Raw genomic sequence first — 19,768 nt, 5'->3', positions numbered from 1 at the left:
GAGGGGCTGCTGGGTAATCTGAGGTATGGCGCCTGCGGTTGCTGGTTGCTGGTGAGGCCGGCAGATCATTGAAAACGCCTCAGAAGAATCGAGGAAATCTGATGACGCGGGACTGGGTGAGTAAATAGGGGTCACAAACAAGAGAAAATCTGCAGATCTGGAAATCTGAGCAGCACACACGAAATGCTGAAGGAACTTAGCAGGCCAGGCAGCATCTATGGAAAAGAGTACAGCCGACATTTCGGGCCGTGACCCTTCAGCAGGATTCGGCCCAACACATCGACTGTACTCTTTTCCATAGATGCTCCCTGGTCTGCTGAGTTTCTATAGCATTTCGAGTAAGTAGGGAGCCTAGATTTGTAAATTTGTGATCCTTTCATCTCTAAATGTTAAATAAAGTTGATGTTGCATCCAATTTGCCACGTGGAAACGCTAAGAAAGGTTTAACATGACTACTCAGTCCTTGAGAGCGTCTCACGTGTGTATTCCCAGCCATCAGGAACCACGGTTCCAGATTGGCCTACTATTGGCTTCTCTACTAGAAAGAACCATGCCTGCCTTGGCCAGAAGAGACAGGTATTAGTTAACTGTAACAAAACGTTACATGGCCTTCATTTCATTGGGAATTTGAAGAGATTTAATATGTCACCAAAGGCTAGCAAATTTCTACTGATGTACCGTGGAAAGCATTTTAACTGATTGGCCCCTCCATAGTGGATGATGATGCAGTGGACAGAATGGGAAAAATCTGCTAATCTTAGCCAGCTCTATCACAGGCACTAGCCTCCCCAGCATCAAGAATATATTCAAAAGACAGTGTCTCATAAAGATGGCATCATCATGAAGGACTCCCTGCCCCCATTCTCATGGCTTCATTACGACCGTCAGAGATTAGTTGAGGTTTCATGGAAATAGTTTTTTAAAAAGTATTAAAAGACACTATCATTTTAGTGAGTAATTGGCTATAAGATGTAGGAGCAGAATTAGACCATTTGACCCATCAAGTCTTCTCTACCATTTCATCGTGGCTGATACATTTTCCACAGCTACCTGTGGCAATAATTCCTCATAGACCTGATTTTATTCTCACAAATCAATGAATATGTTGTATTTTTAAAAATCACTCCCTACTTGTACATAGTTTTCTCCTTTTGTTTGTTCTTTCTTTCCTCTCTTTTCTATAAGTGTATACCTCAGAAAAATATTATGTGGAGATTTGTGGCAAATGTGAATATATGATATATATGTACAGTATCTGAAATACATCTTGTGGAAATGTTTGATGATGAACTTCAATAAAAAATAAATTACAAAAAAAAACAAATTCCACAGATTCACCACTCTGTCTAAAGTTCTATTCTGCGGCTGGGTCCTCTGGCCTTAGACACTCCCACCACAGGAAACATCCACTCTATCAACGCCATTTGATAGGCTTCAATGAGGTCACCCCTCATTCTTCTGAATTCCAGTGAATGCAGGCCCAGAGCCATCAAACACTCTTCATATGACAGGCCATTCAATCCTGGAATCATTTTCATGAATTTCTTCCAGTTTCAGCACTTCCTTTCTAAGATAAGGGGCCCAAAACTGCTTACAATACTCCAAGTGAGGCCACACCAGTGCTTTATAAAGTTTAAACATAACATCCTTGTTTTTATATTCTGGTCCTTTTGAAATGAATGCTAACATTGCATTTCCCTTCCTTACCACAGACTCGATCTGCAAATTAATCTTTAGCGAATCCTGCAAAAGAACTCCAAAGTCCCTTTGTACCTCAGCTTTTTCTATTTTCTCTCCATTTCGAAAATAGTCAATCCTTTCATTTCTTCCAGCAAAGTGCATGACCGTACACTTCCTGACACTGTTTCCATCTGCCATTTCTTTGCCCATTATCCTAGTCCAAATCCTTCTATAGCCTCTCTACTTCCTCAAAACTACCTGCCCTCGACCTGTCTTCACCTATCTGCAAACTTTACATCAGAGCTATCAGTTCCACCATTCAAATCATTGACATGTAACGTAAAAAGAATCAGTCCCCACACAGACCCCTGTGGAACACCGCTAGTCACCAGCAGCCAACCAGAAATGGCTCCCTTTATTCCCAATCATTGCCTTTGCCAATCAGCTACTTGCTTTATCCATGCTAGAATATTTCCTGTAATACCATGGGCTCATAGCTTGTAAGCAGCCTCGTGTGGCACATTCTCAAAGGCCTTCTGAAAATCCAAGTACACAACATCGACCAATTCTCCTTTGTCTATCCTTGTTATTTCTTCAAAGAATTCCAAGGGATTTGTCAGGCATGATTTTCCCTTGAGGAAACCATGCTAACTACAGCCTATTTTATCATGTGCCTTCAAGTACCCTGAGACCTCATCATGCCTCTCTCCCTTCTTGAAGAGTGGAGTGACATTTGAAAATTTCCAGTCTTCTGGACCCATTCCAGAATCTAATGATTCTTGAAAGATCATTACTTCTGCTACTTCTTTCAGAACTCCTTGCTGTACACCAAGTGATTTATCTTCCTTTAGACCTTTCAGTTTCCTAAGAACCTTCTCTAGTTATGGTAACTTCACACATTTCATGCCCTCTGGTATCTGGAACTTTCACTATACTGCTAGTGTCTTCCACCATGAAGACTGTTCATCCACCATTCCATTGTCCCCCCCCCCCCCCCCCATTACTACCAATCTGGCATCGTTTTCCAGAGGTCTGATGTCCACTCTCGGCTCTCTTTTACATTTTATGTACTTGAACAAACTTCTTGTATCCTCTTTAATATTGTTGGCTAACTTACTTTTGTATTCCATCTTTACCTTAATTACTTTTAGTTGGCTTCTGAACTTTCTTTAAAATATTCTTTCCTTTCCTCTTTCCTTTAAAATACTTATTCCTCTTTAAGATGTATATATCCTGTACCTTCTGAATTGCTTCTAGAAATTCCAGCCATTGCTGCTCTGTTGTCATCCTTGTCAGTGTCATTTTCCAGTCATTTCTAGCCTAATCCTCTCTCGTGCCTCTGTTGTTCCCCTTACTCCATTATAATACTCATATGTCTGACTTTGGCTGTTCCTTCTGGAATTTCAGAGTGAATTCAATCATATTATGAACACGTCCCACTGAGGGTTCTTTTACCTTAAGCTCTGATCAATTCTGGTACATTGCTCAATGCCCAATCCAGAATAGCTGATCCCCTAGTGGGCTCATCTACAAGCTGCTCTAAAATGCCATCTTGTAGGTACTCTAGAAATTTCCCCTCCTGTAATCCAGCACCAACCTGATTTTCCCAAACTACCTGCATATTGAAATCCCCATGACTATTGTAACATTTCCCTTTTGGCAAGCGTTTTCTATCTCCTGTTGCAATTTGGAGACCACATCACTACTGTTTGCAGATCTGTATACAGCTCCGATCAGGATATTTTTACCCTTGCAGTTCCTTAGCTCTATCCATAATGATTCAACACCTTCTGATCCTATTTCAACTCTTTCTAATGATATTATTTCATTTTTTACCAACAGAGTAACACTGTGCCCACTGCCTTCTTGTCTATCCTTTCGATACAGACAGACAGACATACTTTATTGATACCGAGGGAAATTGGGTTTTGTTACAGTCACACCAACCAAGAATAGTGTAAAAATATAGCAATATAAAACAATAAATAATTAAATAATAAGTAAATAATGCCAAGTGGAAAACTGCCCACTCGCAGTTCTAGGCAGGGGACCCACAAAATCCACAATGACTCGGGAAAAAGGTTCCCCAGAAGCAGGTATCGGTCGAAGGGGTGCCGTAGGGATAACCTGATTCAGCTTTCCTACCACCTGACACGTGTGACACCTTCTACAATAGTCGATAATATCCTTCCTCATGTTAGGCCAGTAAAAGTCTCTCATAACTCTATCTACTGTTTTCCTCACTCCAAAATGTCCACCTAGGGGTATCTTATGGGCCAGGTTCAAAATTTTGTCCCGATAAACCTTCGGAACCACCACCTGGTGTACCACCGCCCAGTCCTCATCTGCCGGTACGGTGATCGGCCTCCACTTTCTCATTAATACTCCGTCCTTCATATAGTAGCCCACTGGTTCCTTCTTAATTCCCGCATCAGAGAGAGCTGTCTCCTTCAATGCCACAAGCTCCTCATCCCGTCTCTGCTCCTTAATAAGTTCCTTCCTCGCTAATGGTAAATCCACCTCCTCTTCCTTACTTTCCTTAGCTCCACTATCCTCTTTCTTCTCATCCTTTAACCCCTCCTGGTGCAAGGCTGGGAAAAACATCTCAGCTAAATCAACGCCAGACTCAGTTAAATTTGTGCCTGTCTCAGCTGCTTTTCTCGACATGCTGCTAACTGCGCAGGCGGGATAATGGGCGGGTCCTCAGCACTTACAGGCTTGCTCGTCAGCTTCACTGCTGAGTACACATCCCCACCTGCAAGATCATTACTGAGTAAGACATCCACATCACGTATCGGGAGTGCAGACTGCACTCCGATCGTGACTGGTCTGGATACCAACTCACACTTCAAAAAGATTTTATGCACCGGCACTGCCTCGGTCCCTTTTCCAACCACTTCTATCACTACGTCACTGGTCTCGGTCTCGGCACTAAAGTCCAACACACTACTTAGGATTAGGGACTGAAAAGCCCCAGTGTCTCCAGATTTTCACTGGCACTGGGGTTGACCCTTCCTTCACAGATACCAACCCGGGCAAAAGAAATTTCTCCCATCCCTCCTGAACTCGGCTTGGCTCCTCCTCCTTCTTCTTTAGCGACATTTCAGTTGGCTTAATGCAGGCGGTTGGGGTTGGCGCCTTTCCTTTCCCTATCTCTTTCTTCGGAGCCAGGCACTTAGATGCTATGTAACCAGCTTTCCCACAATTTTAACATGTAAAGCTGGGAAACTTCCTGCCAGCCTGCTTTTCCTCCTCCTTACCCTTTCCACTAGTCCCCGGCTTATTCTCTGATTTTGCCGGTGGGCTTTCTCTACCAACCCTACTACCCCTCTGGTAGCTCTTATTTGGGGGAAATTTTATCTTATGGGTTAAGGCATACTCGTCTGCTAACTTGGCAGTCGCAGACAGAGTCACTGCCTCCTTCTTGTCCAAATACGTCTTCATACCCTCAGGGACGCAACTTTTAAACTGCTCAATCAGCATCAGCTGTTTTAATTTGTCCAGATCCTCACTGGCCCCTTTTGAAGCGCACCAACGCTCAAAATACATGTGCATTTCACGGGCAAACTCTAAATACGTGCGTCCCACGGCTTTCTCAAATTCCGGAACTTCTGCCGGTATGCCTCTGGAACCAACTCGTAACTCCTCATTATAGCCCTTTCTACTTCATCATAATCTTTGGCCTCATCCATAGACAATGCCGAATAGGCTTGCTGAGCCTTCCCTTTAAGAACACTCTGTAACAGAACAGCCCACTTCTCCTTAGGCCAGTCCTGATTCATAGCAACTTTCTCAAAATGGAGGAAGTACCTATCGACATCCATCTCCTCGAATGGGGGTACCAACTTAACCTCCTGATCAATCTTGAACCCCCTGTTTGGGTCCACCACGTGTCCCCTTGCCTGCAATGCTCGTAACCTATCCATCTCATACTGCCTTTCTTTCTTCCTTTTCTCAGCCTCCAGCTTCCATACTCGGAATTCATGCTCCCTTTTCCTTTCCTCCTCCTCCATCTTTAATCTCTCCATCTGAAGCTGAAGATCAACCCCACTGGGTTTACTCTTGGGGAAACATCTCCCGCTCCTCTTCGGAAAACACCCCCTCAGATACATAGTGGTCAACTATGGCTCTCTGTATCTCCGACTTCCTCATTGCCGGTTTCACCCTCACAAGTTTCAACTGTTCCGCAATATTCAACAATTTCAACTTTATGGCAACCCCAATGCCTCCGAAGTTGGTTCCCTCCGAACTTGTCAATCTCTATTTCTGCTGTTTACCTGTATTTCCCACACACCAAATCAGATAAGGGAATTTACCCTGATCAATTCAACAACCTCCCAGTTTGATGTTCAAAATCCCGGATGAGACCCCAATATGTTACGTACCCCATGACCGGGTTATCAAACCAGCAGGATTGGAATGATACATTGGAGTCTGGTGGTACTGTAACTAAAGGTGTTTATTAGTAAACTAAGTAATACAGTATCAAAAATGCAAATTTACATATAAATCAGATTAGCAATGATAAATACAGAAGTGTAGGAATAAGAATCAAAACCAAGCTCTATCGTAGTCTAGGGGTAAATGAATAGTCTTAAGATAATGTAGAGTTCAGTTCAGTTTGTTGTGACGTTGGAGAGAGAGAGTGAGCGAGAGATGAGCAGCTGTAGCCGGCAAACCTACCGTTGTCTTCTTGTTCCGTTGTACTGTTGTGGTCATTGATTATGACCCTTCCATTCCCGGCTAGACCGTTCTTCAGTGGTGGACCTGTCACCCAGGTGAGGATGGACACACACACAAGCCCCCACCGGCCTGCCTTCACACACTGTGATCTTTAGACCGATTCCCCGAATCAATCCTCCAAGCCCCCACCTTCCTGTGGGTGCACAACACTCTTTCAGTGCCCAGTGGCGTGTCTGCCTGTGTCTCAGCAGACCGGTCCTTTATCTCCCCTGCCGGGGTACCAGCCATCCATCAACTGATCATGTCCATCAAACTGGGCCACTCCCTTCTGTCTCTGCAAGCACCTGGCATCACTCTGCTGTGTCAGCAAGGATTCACACAAGCAGGCAAAGTCCTTGGAAGTAAAGTCAACAATCAGCAGAGAAGCCATAATTTTAAATCCTTGTGTCTCTCTCATTATCAGCATGTGCAGCATGGCACCTCTCCCTCTTTATCTCTCTCGTTAGCAACATAGTTCACTGGGGGTTCAACTCTGGACCCCATCTCCCCATGGTTTTCTCATCATACATAACAATACCATCTGGAAACCTTGTTCTTGGCCACAGAAACTCCTGTCTGTTCCCCTAACTGATGAATCCCCTATCACCACAGCTTGCCTCTTCTTCTCTTCCCCCCACCCCCTTCCCTCTGAGTCACAGAGGCAGACTCACCAACTGCAACTTTTCTCTGTTAAGCCACTCCCCCCCCACCTCCTCGCGATAGTATTCAAAGTGATGGCCACAAGGGTCCTTAACTCTGCACTGGCTCCTTAACCACTTCCCCCTTCCTGACTGTCACCCATTTTCCTGTGTCTTGCACTTTGGGTGATAGATAGATAGATACTTTATTCATCCCCATGGGGAAATTCAACTTTTTTCCAATGTCCCATACACTTGTTGTAGCAAAACTAATTACATACAATACTTAACTCAGTAAAAAAATATGATATGCATCTAAATCACTATCTCAAAAAGCATTAATAATAGCTTTTAAAAAGTTCTTAAGTCCTGGCGGTAGAATTGTAAAGCCTAATGGCATTGGGGAGTATTGACCTCTTCATCCGTCTGAGGAGCATTGCATCGATAGTAACCTGTCGCTGAAACTGCTTCTCTGTCTCTGGATGGTGCTATGTAGAGGATGTTCAGAGTTATCCATAATTGACCGTAGCCTACTCAGCGCCCTTCGCTCAGCTACCGATGTTAAACTCTCCAGTACTTTGCCCACGACAGAGCCCGCCTTCCTTACCAGCTTATTAAGACGTGAGGCGTCCCTCTTCTTAATGCTTCCTCCCCAACACGCCACCACAAAGAAGAGGGTGCTCTCCACAACTGACCTATAGAACATCTTCAGCATCTCACTACAGACATTGAATGATGCCAACCTTCTTAGGAAGTACAGTAACTACCTTTCTATAGGTCCTATCTATTTACACCATCAGCTTCCTGAATGATTTGGAATTCATTAACGTCATTTGTTAGAATCTGCAGCTGGATGCACTTCTTGAAGTTCTAGTCATCAGAGAAACTGGAGGTCTCCCTGCCTTCCCACATCCTGCAAGAAGAGCATTGCACTGTCCTTCCTGACATCTCTATTGTCCTAGCTGAGCAGGTAGGAAGAAGAGAATGGGGAAAAAAGAGTTTTTCTTTCCTTTGCTTTCTCTGAGTGAAGCCTTTCTTCACAGAGGCCTTGAAAAGCTAAAACCTTAAGCACATCACTCTGACTACGTCCACTCGATGGGCGGTGCGCCGATTGGTCACTGTTCAAAACTCTTTGACACTGTTGCAACCTGCTCCTATCTTTTATCCTTCCGCAGTGGACCTGATAAAGTCCCCTCCTCTCTAAACTTCCTATGTCTGGATTGGCCGCTAGTCAAAGCTCTGTTTAAGTCAAATACAAAACAAATTAGATGCTATCAATACTACTGCAGTACTATAAAATTGTATTAGTTAATAGTTTTTGACTGAGAAATTCCTCCAATCTATGCTGTCATGTTCTTTTGACTGTAAATGAATAAAATCAGCACAGAAACCTAGTGGACCAATGCTAACATTAATTTCAAAATAAGATTATTGGGTGTATTTAAGGTGGAAATTGAGGGGTTTTTGATTGGTCACAGCATCGAAGGTTACGGGGAGAAGGCCGGGGGGTGGGGGAAAGGATCAGCCATGATTGATTGTTGGAACAGACTTGATGGGCCAAAAGGCTTAATTCTGCTCCTATGTCTTATGGAATTCCGGTTCTTACTTAGAGGGAGACTTTCCTCTTTGTTAAAATTCTTTTCCTCTAGTTTTATTTCAATGGCTTCCTTCATCAGGCAGTTCCAAAGGCCATTGGCATGGCACAGTAGTTTTGTGATGCCATTTTCATTTAATTATGGACCTATATTCCCAAATCCATTTGTTCTACCACATTCTCATTGCCCTACTCACTGTGTAAGATCTATCCTGGTTGGTCTTACCTAAGTGCAAAACCTCGCAACTGTCTACATTAAATTCCTTCTGCCATTTTTCCAGCTGATGCAGGTCCCTCGGCAAGCCATGATAGCCTTCCTCTCTGTCCAGTTCACCCCAAGTGTTGGTGTCATCAGCAAATTTGTTGATACAGTTATCCTCATTATCATCCAAATCATTGATATAGATGCCAAACCACAAAGGATCCAGCACCCATCCCTGCAGCACACTGCTTGTCACAGACCTCCAGTCAGAAAGGCAACCATCTACCACAAAGTCAATGTCTAGTCCATTTTACTAGTCTACCTCAGCTTGAATGCCACGTGCTAAAGTCCATGTAGACAACATCCACTGCCTTGCCTTCATCTCCTTTCCTGGTAACTCACTCAAAACACTCTATAAGGTTGGTTAGACATAACCTACAATGCACAAAGCCATGCTGACTATTCTTAATGTCATTACAAATATATCTGGTCCCTTAGAATACCTTCCAATAACTTTCCCACAGCTGATGTCAGACTCACTGGCCTATAATTTCCTGGTTATGTTGGAGCCTTTTTTAAACAGCTGAATGACATTGGCTATCCTCCAATTCTCTGGTACTTCTCCCTTTGCTAAGTATGTTATAAGTATCTCTTCTCAAGCCCCAGCAATTTCTATACTTGCCTCTCATCGGGTCTAAGGGAACACCTTGTCAGGCTCTGGGGATTTATCCACCCTGATTTTCCTCAGGTAAGAAACACCTCCCTCCTCTTTTGTAATCTGAAGTTGATGCCACTTTGCCTCACTTCTATAGACTCTGTGTCTGTCTCCTGAGTAAATATAGATACAAAAAAATTATTTATGATCTCCCTTCATCTGTTTTGGCTTCACATGTGGATTATCATACTGATCTTCCAGAGAACCAATTTCGTCCCTTGCAGTCCTTTTGCTCTTAACATATCTGTAGAATCCCTTAGGATTCTCCTTCACCTTGTTTGCTAGAGTAAATTCATGCCTTCTTTTAGCCCTCCTGATTTCTTTATTAATTGTTCTCTTGTATTTCTTATACTCCATAAACACCTCATTTGTTCCTGTCTGCCTACATCTGCTATGCACTTCCTCTTTTTTGTCTTAGCCAGGGCCTAAAAATCTCTTGAAAACCAAGGTTCCCTACACTCGTTATCTTTACCTTTTATTCTGACAGGTACATACAAGCTTTGTACTCTCAAAATTTCAGTTTTGAATGCCTCCCACTTACCAAGTACACCGTTGCAAGAAAACACCCAATCCACAGTTGCTAGATCATTTCTGATACCATCAAAATTGGCCTTTCTCCAATTTAAAATCTGACCAGACCTATTTTTTTTTTTTAGCATATTTAAAACTAATGACATCCCTAGGTGAAAAATGTTCCCCTACACCAAATTCTGTCACCTGCCCATGTCATTCCCTCATAACAGATCCAGTATCGCGCACTCTCTCATTGGGACTTCTATGTACTGATTTTAAAACTTTCCTGAACACATTTGACAAACTATCCCTTCTAGTCCTTTTATCGTATGGGAGTCCTAGTCAATATGTGGAAAGTTAAGATCACCTACTATAACAACGTTATGTTTCTTGCAACAGTCTGCAAGCTCTGTACAAATTTGTTCTTCTAAATCCCTCAGACTGTAGGGTGATCTATAATATAGCCCCATTAACATGGTCATACCTTTCTTATTTCAGTTCCACCCATAACAACTCACGAGACGAGTTCTCCAGTCTGTCCTGACAGAGTGCAGCTGTAACTGACTAATGGAACTCTGGGATATTGAGCTGCCAGTCCTGCCTCTCCTGCAACCAAGTCTCACTAATGGCTACAATATCATAATTCCAAACGTTGATCCGTGCTCTGAGCTCATCCACCTTTCCTACAATACTTATGCAGCTCAGGACACTACTTGCACCAAACTAAACTTTTTGACTCCTGAATTTGTCTGATGTCTTAGCAACATCTGTCTCCACAACTTCTCCACTATCTGTTCTGGCACTCTGGTTCCCATTCCCCTGCAACTATAATTTAAACCCCACCATGCAGCATTAGCAAACCTTCCCACTAGGATATTTATCCCCTTCCAGTTCAGGTACAGGTCTCACCTTCCCTGGAAGAGAGCCCAGTGATCTAAAAATCTTCTGCCCTCCCTCCTACACCAAATCTTTAGCCATATGTTATACTGTATAATCTTTCCTATTTCTGGACTCAGCATGTGACATGGGTAGCAATCCTAAAATCAGAACGCTAGAGGTTCTGTTCTTTAACTTAGCACCTAACTCTCTGAACTCCCTTTATAGAACCTCATCACTTGTCCTATCCATGTCATTGGTACCTACATGTTCACCTTCTACTTGAGAATGCTGAGGACTCAGTCCAAAATATCCTAGACCCTGGTACCTGGGAGGCAACATACCATCTGCAAATCTCATTCTTGCCCGTAGAACCTCCTTTCTGTTTTCCTAATGAATGAATCCCCTATCACCACAGCTTGCCGTCCCCCATCCCTTCTGAGTCACACAGCCAGACTCAGTGTCAGAGACCCAACAGCTGTTAGATAATTCACACCCACCCCCAACAGCATCCAAAGTGATATAAAATTATTGAGGGGGATGGCCACAGGGGTACTCTGCTCTACTCCTTAACCCCTTTCCTCTTCCTAACTGTCATCCTGTTTCTTGTATCCTGCCCCTTGGGTGGAACAACCTTTTTCTTCCAGATGTGCTCCTTTGAACTCCACATTGAACCAAGACATAGTAATGGTAGGTTTGGGGTTTTGTGAGGCCTTGAGGTTGCATTTATCCCGCTGACCAGTGAATTCCCAGTTTCAAACTGCCAAATCTGTTCTAAATGTTTTTCCTTTAATATGATAGTAATGCAACACGACACAATGAAGGACATCCTCAGTGTGAAGATTGGACTTTGCCTACACTTATTGCTAAGCCAACCAACATGTGTAGTTACTGCAGCTACGTTGGTGAGGGGAGTGTTTGCCATGTTTATCCCTTGAGTTGGTTCTCTCATCCCTTGCCTGCAGCCCAGACTGGGCTGATTGTTATTCAGGTCCAGGCCACTTGGTGCTGCTGAATGTTGGAGGAGCTCAGCAAGTCAGGCAGTACCTACAGAGAGGAACAAACAGTCATCATTTCAAGCTGACACACTTCATCAAGTTTGCAGTCGTGATGCAGGGTTGCAGCCCAAATCATTGGCTCTTTGTTTTTATCCATAGATGCTGCCTGCCTGAATTTTTTCCAATATTTTGTGTATGTTGTTCTGGATTTCCAGCATCTACAGTATCTCTTGTGTTTATGGTGTTACTGCACCCTGTTAGGTCTGCCATCCAAAAGGCAGTTCTGCGTCCTTACTGCTTTCAGTGCTTCCTTCAACATGGAGTACCAGTACATCAGCTAAAGGAAGAAGAGTGGTAATCGGCTAAAATTTCCTTAGATGTATCTAACACAATACTTTGAACCTTCAGAGTTGATATTGAGGGCTGTATGAATACCTTTAATTCTGACATGCAGTAGACAGGATGGATGCAGGGGTCACAATGGAGCTGACGAAGCTGCTGCTCTTCCAGACTGTGAGATCGTTCTCCTAATTTAGATGGCAGACTAAATTGAGTTAGGCGTGCCTTTGTGTTTCCGAATTTGGTGCCTAGGCTCTTGCTGGGATATCTGTTCTGTTTTATTTTTATTTTTCAACTGAGTGGCTTGTGCAGACATTTTGGAGGGCAGTTAAATGTCATCCAGATTGCAGGACTGATTGAAATAAGGACAACTGATTAGAACAATGCAGTTTGTGTGTGTGGCTATGTATTTGTAATGGTGGTCAAAAGTAGAGGTGTAAATGTACAAGTGAGTGTGAGATTTTCATGGGTCCACCTAAAATTGATGAAATGCTGAGTTTAGAGCATGAGGAGGCTATGAAACCTGAAGATTTTTTAAATTGTGTAGCCAAAGGGTTCTTTTAAAAAAAAATACCAAGCCCCTTAATAAAGCCTCATGGCCTGACAATATATTCCCTCGCAGTTTGTGAGAGGCCAGTGCAGAATCTGCAGGGACCCTAGCAGAGATCTTTAAAACGTCCTTAGCCACGGTGAGGTGCCAGAGGGCTAGAGTACAGTTTGTGTTGTTCCATTGTTTAAGAAAGGCTTTGTATATCCGTAGTTTAAAATGGGAAATTATAGGCTTTTAATGGTTAAGTTAGTGGAAAGTATTCTCAGGGACTGGATATTTAAGTATTTGGGTAGACAGGGACTGATTGGGGATAGTCAACATGGCTTTGGGAGTGGTGTCTTACCAATCTGAAAAGTTTTTTGAGGAAGTTACCAAAAAAGTTGAAGAAGACAAGGCAGTGGATATTGTTTACATGGACTTTTGCGGGGCAAAATGACAAGGTCCTGCATGGGAGGTTAGTCAAGAAAGTTCAATTATTTGGCATTCAAGCTGAGGTAGTAAATTGTATTGGACATTAGCTCCATGGTAGAAGCCTGACTGTGGTAGTTGATCATTGCCTCTCTGGAGGCCTGTGAACAGTGATGTGCTTCAGGGATCTGTGCTTGGTCCATTGTTCATTATCTAAATCAACGATCTGGATGATAATGTGGTAAACCTGATCAGCAAATTTGAGGATGAAACAAAGACCGGGGGCAAAGTGGGCAACAAGGAAGGCTATCAAAGTCTGCAGCGGGATCTAGGCCAGTTGGAAAAATGGGCTAAAAAGTGGCAGATAGAACTTAATGTAGCCAAGTGTTGAAGTACAGTATTGCACTTTGTTGTGGGGGGGGGGGGGGGGTTATCAAACCAGGATAGGCTTGCACAGTGAGCAGTAGGGCACTGAGTGGTGTGGTAGAAGAGGGACCTAGGAATATTGATCCTTATTTCTTTGAAAATGGTGTCACATGTAGATAGGGTAGTAAAGAGAGCTTTTGGCTCACTGGCCTTCATAAATCAAAGTATTAAGTATAGGAGTTAGGATGTTATGTTGAAGTACTATAGAACATTGGTGAAGCCTAATTTGGAGTATCTGGTCATCTACCTACAGACAAGATACCATTAAGATTACAGGAAAGATATCATTAAGATTGAAAGAATACAGAGAAAATTTACAAGGATATTGCTAGGATTTGAGCACCTGATTTATAGAGGAAGATTGAATAGGTTAGGACTTTATTCCCCAGAGTGTAGAAGATTTGAGAGAGCTATGCAAAATTAGAAGGACTAATAAATAAGAAAAAATGTAAGCAGGCTTTTTCCACTGTGGTTAGGTGACTGGAGGGCATTAGTTAAGGTTGAAAGGTGAAATGTTTAAGGTGAACATGAAGAGGATCTTCATTCTGAGAGTGTTAAGAGTGTGGAATGAGCATCTAAGTGAAATGGAAGGGAGGGGTATGAAGGGCTATAGGTGCATGTTAATGGGACTAGGCATATTAATTGTCCAAAGGGCTTGTTTCTGTGCTAGTGTTCTATGACTCTGACTAAATGTTTTTGCAGAAAAGGTATGTATAAAACTGAAGAATTAATGATTGAAAAATAAAGAAATAACAGATTTTGTACAAAAATTTATATTCTGTTCATGTGAGAAGATACAGGTGGCCCCCATTTTTCGAAAGTTCGCTTTACGACAGCTCACTTTATACGTGTGTTTATCCCAAGAAAGACTACCATGATCGTGAAGCCTTGTGCGGGCAGTTGTATGCGCATGCGTGTACGTGCTGTTTTTTTTAATCCAAATTGATTTTGGCTTGCTGTCTTCCCGATTTTGATAAGTGAAACTACACTGTACATACATTATTTCTACTTTATAAAGGCTGTATATTTATCACATCATTCCTGCTTTTACTATATGTTTGTGTTACTTTAGGTTTTATGTGTTGTTTGGTATGCTTTGGTAGGTTATTTTTTGGGTCTGGGAACGCTCAAAAATTTTTCCCATATAAATTAATGGTAATTGCTTCTTCACTTTACGACATTTCGGCTTACAAACGGTTTCATAGGATCGCTGTACTTTCGGATAGCGTGGGAAACTTGTACTTGAGTATTCCAACAATAGAAAGTCCAGGACCAAGAAAAAGTGGGGAGGACAACAGGGAAACAATTTAAAACAACCAAGACTTAACAGTTTGTAGGTTAATTGGTCATTGTAAATTATCCCATGATTAAGTGTTTTCCAATCTTTTTTAGCCCAACGCCCCCTGAAGCGCCTTCATATTTGCCAATGCCCCTCTTAGGCACAATATACTTTCCAGCACTTCCATTGTGTAAAAACATGTCTACCAAATGCTAACATGATAAAAATGATCCTACTTTAAATTTTTATTTGTCTTTAAACTAGTTTACTGTACAGCTTTGATATCAATATGGTCCTTGAGCTTGATGGATTTCAGCAAGAGATCTGATTCAAGTTGTGATAGCAAAAGCCTTAAGTCCTCACATATAATAATGTCCAAGCGGTTTCTGTTTTTTGTGAGTATGTGATTCACTGCGCTGAAGCCTATTTCAACAAGGTAGGAGAATGGAAATGCAATGAAGAGCATTTGGCTCTTCTCTAAAAACCAGGAAGCTTCGTATGAGTGTGTAACCACATACCACAAAAGCCAACATTTTTGAAAAGCATTTTTGATAATTTCTTGTAAGCTCTCTTCCTGTTCTTCCACCTTGCAAAGAAATGGGGTAGTTACCCAGTCCGGAATTTCCAGATTATTCAAATCCTTGAATCGATTCTGAAAATCCTTCAGTGATAGCAGGTGTATGCAGCACTGTTACAAATCACTATCTGTGAAAGAGAGTGCCATACTTTCCATGCAGTGAGAACATTCTTCTCCTAATGTTTTGCTTATATATTTCCAGTTTTCCGATAAAAGTGGACACTGCGCTTTATGCCTGGATTAAATTGAAATTCTCATCTTGCGGTTTCATATTTAGAGTGTTCACTTTGTCGTACAGATAGGCTAGGTATGCCACATCTCCATGTAGAAGTTCAATCTTGTTTCCCAAGCTCTTGTTGCCTTTGAGCAAAAATTCACCAACTGTGTCTAAAGATCAAATAAATGTTTTAAGCAGCAGCCTTTTGACAGCTGCTGTCAAGTGATCAAGTGTTCGAATTCTTCATCATTATCTTGGCATAACTGACAAAATAATATGCTCTTTTAGGGATGTGCTTTAATTTTGTTGATTGCAGATATTATAAGTCATGCTTGAAAAAGTCTCTGGCTGTGGTTTTTGGCAGCAAGATGTTGATGATGAATTACACAATGGATTGCAAACAGTCTTGGCATTTATGGAAAAAAGAAATTCCACTAAACCAGTATGGTGACTTGTCATATATGGTGCTCCATCTGTTGCATGAGAAATCATGTTCCTAGTCAGAATACTTTTATCCTCAACTTACATTTTAAGCTCATCATAGATTGATTCTCTGTTAATATTTGTTTTTAGCTTTTTACAAAAGGAAATTTCTTCATAAACTTCTGTTTTTGATAAACCATACATATGCCTTTAGCACTACTTCGACTCATCCAGTTGTATCCCAAATTCTGTTTTTTGTAGCTCTGTGCATAGTTGATACTCAATGTCTTCATTCATTTCCTCAATAAGACCAGCTATAGAGTTATTACTCAGATGAATTGATTTTAAAGTACTGGTATCCATTTTGAGAACAGTGTTGAGCATTTCTGATACAGCAGGCATTATTAATCTTTCGCCAATTGTATGAGATTTCCACACTTTGCTATCATTTTGGAAATATAAGAAGCAGTGAGACCACTATCAATGTATTTTTAGCTTTCTTGGCAAATGACTCAAATGTGCAACACTTTTCAAATGTTTCTTCCATCTTCTGGAACTGAGTAATATTGTAAGTAGTCTTTTCAGGGTGTCTTTTACAGAAGTGTTCCTGCAATCTTGATAGTTTTAGACAGTACAGTATTACAAATAAGAAACGTGGGGTGTCGCTGATCAGGCGGGAACAGAATAAAACCATACTCCAGGAGTGTAACATTGTATTGACGCACTTTCTGTAGTTTCTTTTTCTTAGCAAGATTAGAATTCTAGGCTTCACTGCCTTCAGGCTTGCAGAGATTGCGCTGTACATATTTATCCATCATTAACAGAGCTAAATTAAAATAAAAAATTAACACAAACTGGGAATGCCTATCAGATGTTGACGACAGCAGCAAGTTCACATGGATAGAACAATGGTGGCAAAGGAACAGCGAGGCAAAGATGAAGACTATCACAACAGCAAAAATTATGTTAACAAGGACTCAGATTAGAATCTGAATGTCCATTGAGATAGAGCTGGTGTTCAACAAGCTACCTTTATACTATTCCAATTAGTGTGATTGAACAATCACGTAAGGTCTCATAATCTCATAATCCCCAAAGATGGTTCTTGACTGCAGATCTGAAGCCAAGGTCACTTTGAACACCTGAAGAAGAATCCTCGAGGTTAGCAGGTTCACTGGCAGTGTTCCACCATTTGGTTTTGACCAGCACTGTATCATTGTGTGACCTGTTTTCTGTAGATCTGTAGAGAAAGTTGAGAGTGTGTAATCAACCTACCAACTGTTAAATTGCATGAACTTGTTCTGTGCCACGAGTGATGGGGAACTGTTGAGCACCCTGGTTGTCTATTGGTTCGTAAGGTCAGATGAAATTGCTGAGTTTCAGGTGCATTTGACAACGAGTGCTCACCGCCTGCAGAGCAATGGTTCTTTCTGTGTTTCAATGGGCTCTTTCCCTTTTTTTGGGAAGTCCCTGCTGTACTAATGGTCGGATAGGTCTCATGCCTTAGTTAGAGTACCGCTTACCACCCCCACCCTCCCCGTCCCCCAAGAATATTGAACACATCCCAAAGACTTCTTATTCCCCTAATGCCCCCTTGGTGGGGGTGGAGGGTACTGCCCCCATTGGGAGATCACTGAGCTAGATTAAATAGGGGGAATGCTGGATGCCACAGCTTGAAGGGCCTATTCTGTGTTGTATCTCAATAAATAAATAAAATGACTGTCATTACTGTAAAGGGTAATGGGATTGAAATATAAAAATAATGGGGTGAGTCCTTCTGAACCAGTGATCCACATCCTTGGGCATTAATGGCTTCAGAGACAGTAGATGCAATTGTCATGATCTTCCAATTCTCAAAGTTTGAATGAGTTGGAAGATTGTGAATGTAAGCACTCATGAATGATGAAGTAGAAAAGATAGAGAGCAAGAAACTAGACTACCTAGCTTGGCATTATAATAGGGTAAATGTTGAAATTCGTTATTTTTAAAGTGATAGTGGGGTATTTTAGAAAATTATAGTACTGTGAAGTAGCACTTTCATGGAAAGAAATTGTTTCTGATAAGTTTTGTTGTAGCTTGTACAAACATGCACAAATTAAAAACAGGGCTCTGTCTGCTTCCTCATTTAATGATTTCATGGCTGATCTCTTTGTAACCTCAATTTGCATTCCTATCCATCCACAGCAACCTTTCATCACCTTGCTTATCATTAATTTATTTCTTTAAAATTAGTCAAAGGTTCTGCTTCCTCTACCTTTTGCAGAAGCGAGCTGCAAAGGCTCATGATCTCAGGAAAAAAAATGTTCCATCTGTATTTAAAGAGAAACTTGGGCCGAATTTAGAACACTTCAAAAATAAGAGGTTATTTATGACACAAGATAGGATGATGAAGGGTTAGCAAATTAACAAAGTAGAGTTAGTTATAATCCACGTTGAGTATTTACAATTTATATTAATGATGGTAGAAGAGACTAAGTGTATTAAAGCCATATTTGCTGCTGATATAGCGATGGATAGGAATGCAAATTAAGGAAATGGAGAATGTATGGTTAGTGTTGGCAAAGAGTAGGCAGATGGAGTGTAATACAGGAAAATACAAGTACTTAACTTTGAAAGGAAGAATAAGAAAAGTAAAATATAGTTTTTTTAAATGGAGAGAGATTGTAAAACGTTTACGGAAAGACAGTGACTTTATTTGTATAAGAAACACAAAGTTCAGATGGCAAAATGTAATGTTGGCACTTATTGTAACATGGAGTTTAAAACTGAGGAGGTTTGCTCTGTACGTTGATGAGACTACACATGGACTCTATGTAGAGTTTTGGCCTTATTTATACTCTTACTGAAGGCACTTTTAAAAGTTTATGAAAACATAAAATGCTGGCAGAACTCAGCAGCCCAGACAGCATCTATGGGAGGAGGTAGTGACGACGTTTCGGGCCGAAACCCTTCATCAGGAGTGAAGTAACATGGGATGGTCGGGGGGGGGGGGGTGGGGGGGGGGATAAGAAGTGGGGGGAGGGATGAAGTAGAGAGCTGGGAAATGATAGGCTGAAGGGAAATGGGCTAGGGGGAAGGTGGAGAATTATGGGAAATAAAAGAAAGAAAGTTAGGGCTGGGGGGAGATTATAGTGAGGGGGGAAAGAGAGAGCAAGAGAATCAGACTAAAATTATAGATAGGGATGGGATGGGGGGGCAGGGGTATTGGTTGACTTCTGGAGTGAATGGGTTGAATTGAGCAGAAAACTTGAGCAGATTAGGTTTACACTTAATGGAGTTAAGAAAAGCAAGGAGTGATCTTATTGAAACAATAAGATTCTGTTTGATAAGTGCTGTCAGTGTTTCCCCTCGTAAAGGAACCAAGAACGAGGGAGTGTTGTTTCAGAATAACAAATTGCCTATTTGATGGAGGCAAGAAGGAATTCGTTCTGAAGTTTGTGGATCTTTGGAATTTCATGCAGTTGTATATCCCCAACATACAACAGTAACTGTTGATTTTAATATGTAAATCAAATTAGGAATTTTTGAGAATGAGTTTTGGTGCCCATAATATGGAGCTTTAACAAGGGCATGTTGAACATAACAAGGTTCTTCGTTTATTAGTTATTCTC

At 41.6% G+C, this 19,768-nt stretch overlaps 1 protein-coding gene across 2 annotated transcripts in view; it reads left to right on the top strand.

The window, feature by feature from the left end:
- The first annotated feature begins 8 nt into the window (after positions 1-8).
- Positions 9-19,768, top strand: part of ctu1 (cytosolic thiouridylase subunit 1 homolog (S. pombe)) — a 28,217-nt gene continuing 8,457 nt past the window's right edge. For both annotated transcript variants that reach the window (XM_073065330.1, XM_073065329.1), the window contains exon 1: positions 9-116. In XM_073065330.1, coding sequence (XP_072921431.1) covers positions 102-116 — 15 coding nt within the window. In that variant the 5' untranslated portion in view covers positions 9-101. The remainder of the gene's footprint in view (positions 117-19,768) is intronic.

This window comes from Hemitrygon akajei, chromosome 14, assembly GCF_048418815.1.
Source record: "Hemitrygon akajei chromosome 14, sHemAka1.3, whole genome shotgun sequence".
Taxonomy (NCBI): domain Eukaryota; kingdom Metazoa; phylum Chordata; class Chondrichthyes; order Myliobatiformes; family Dasyatidae; genus Hemitrygon; species Hemitrygon akajei.
Note: the sequence above shows the minus strand (reverse complement) of the source record. Positions and strands in the feature narration are given on the sequence as shown.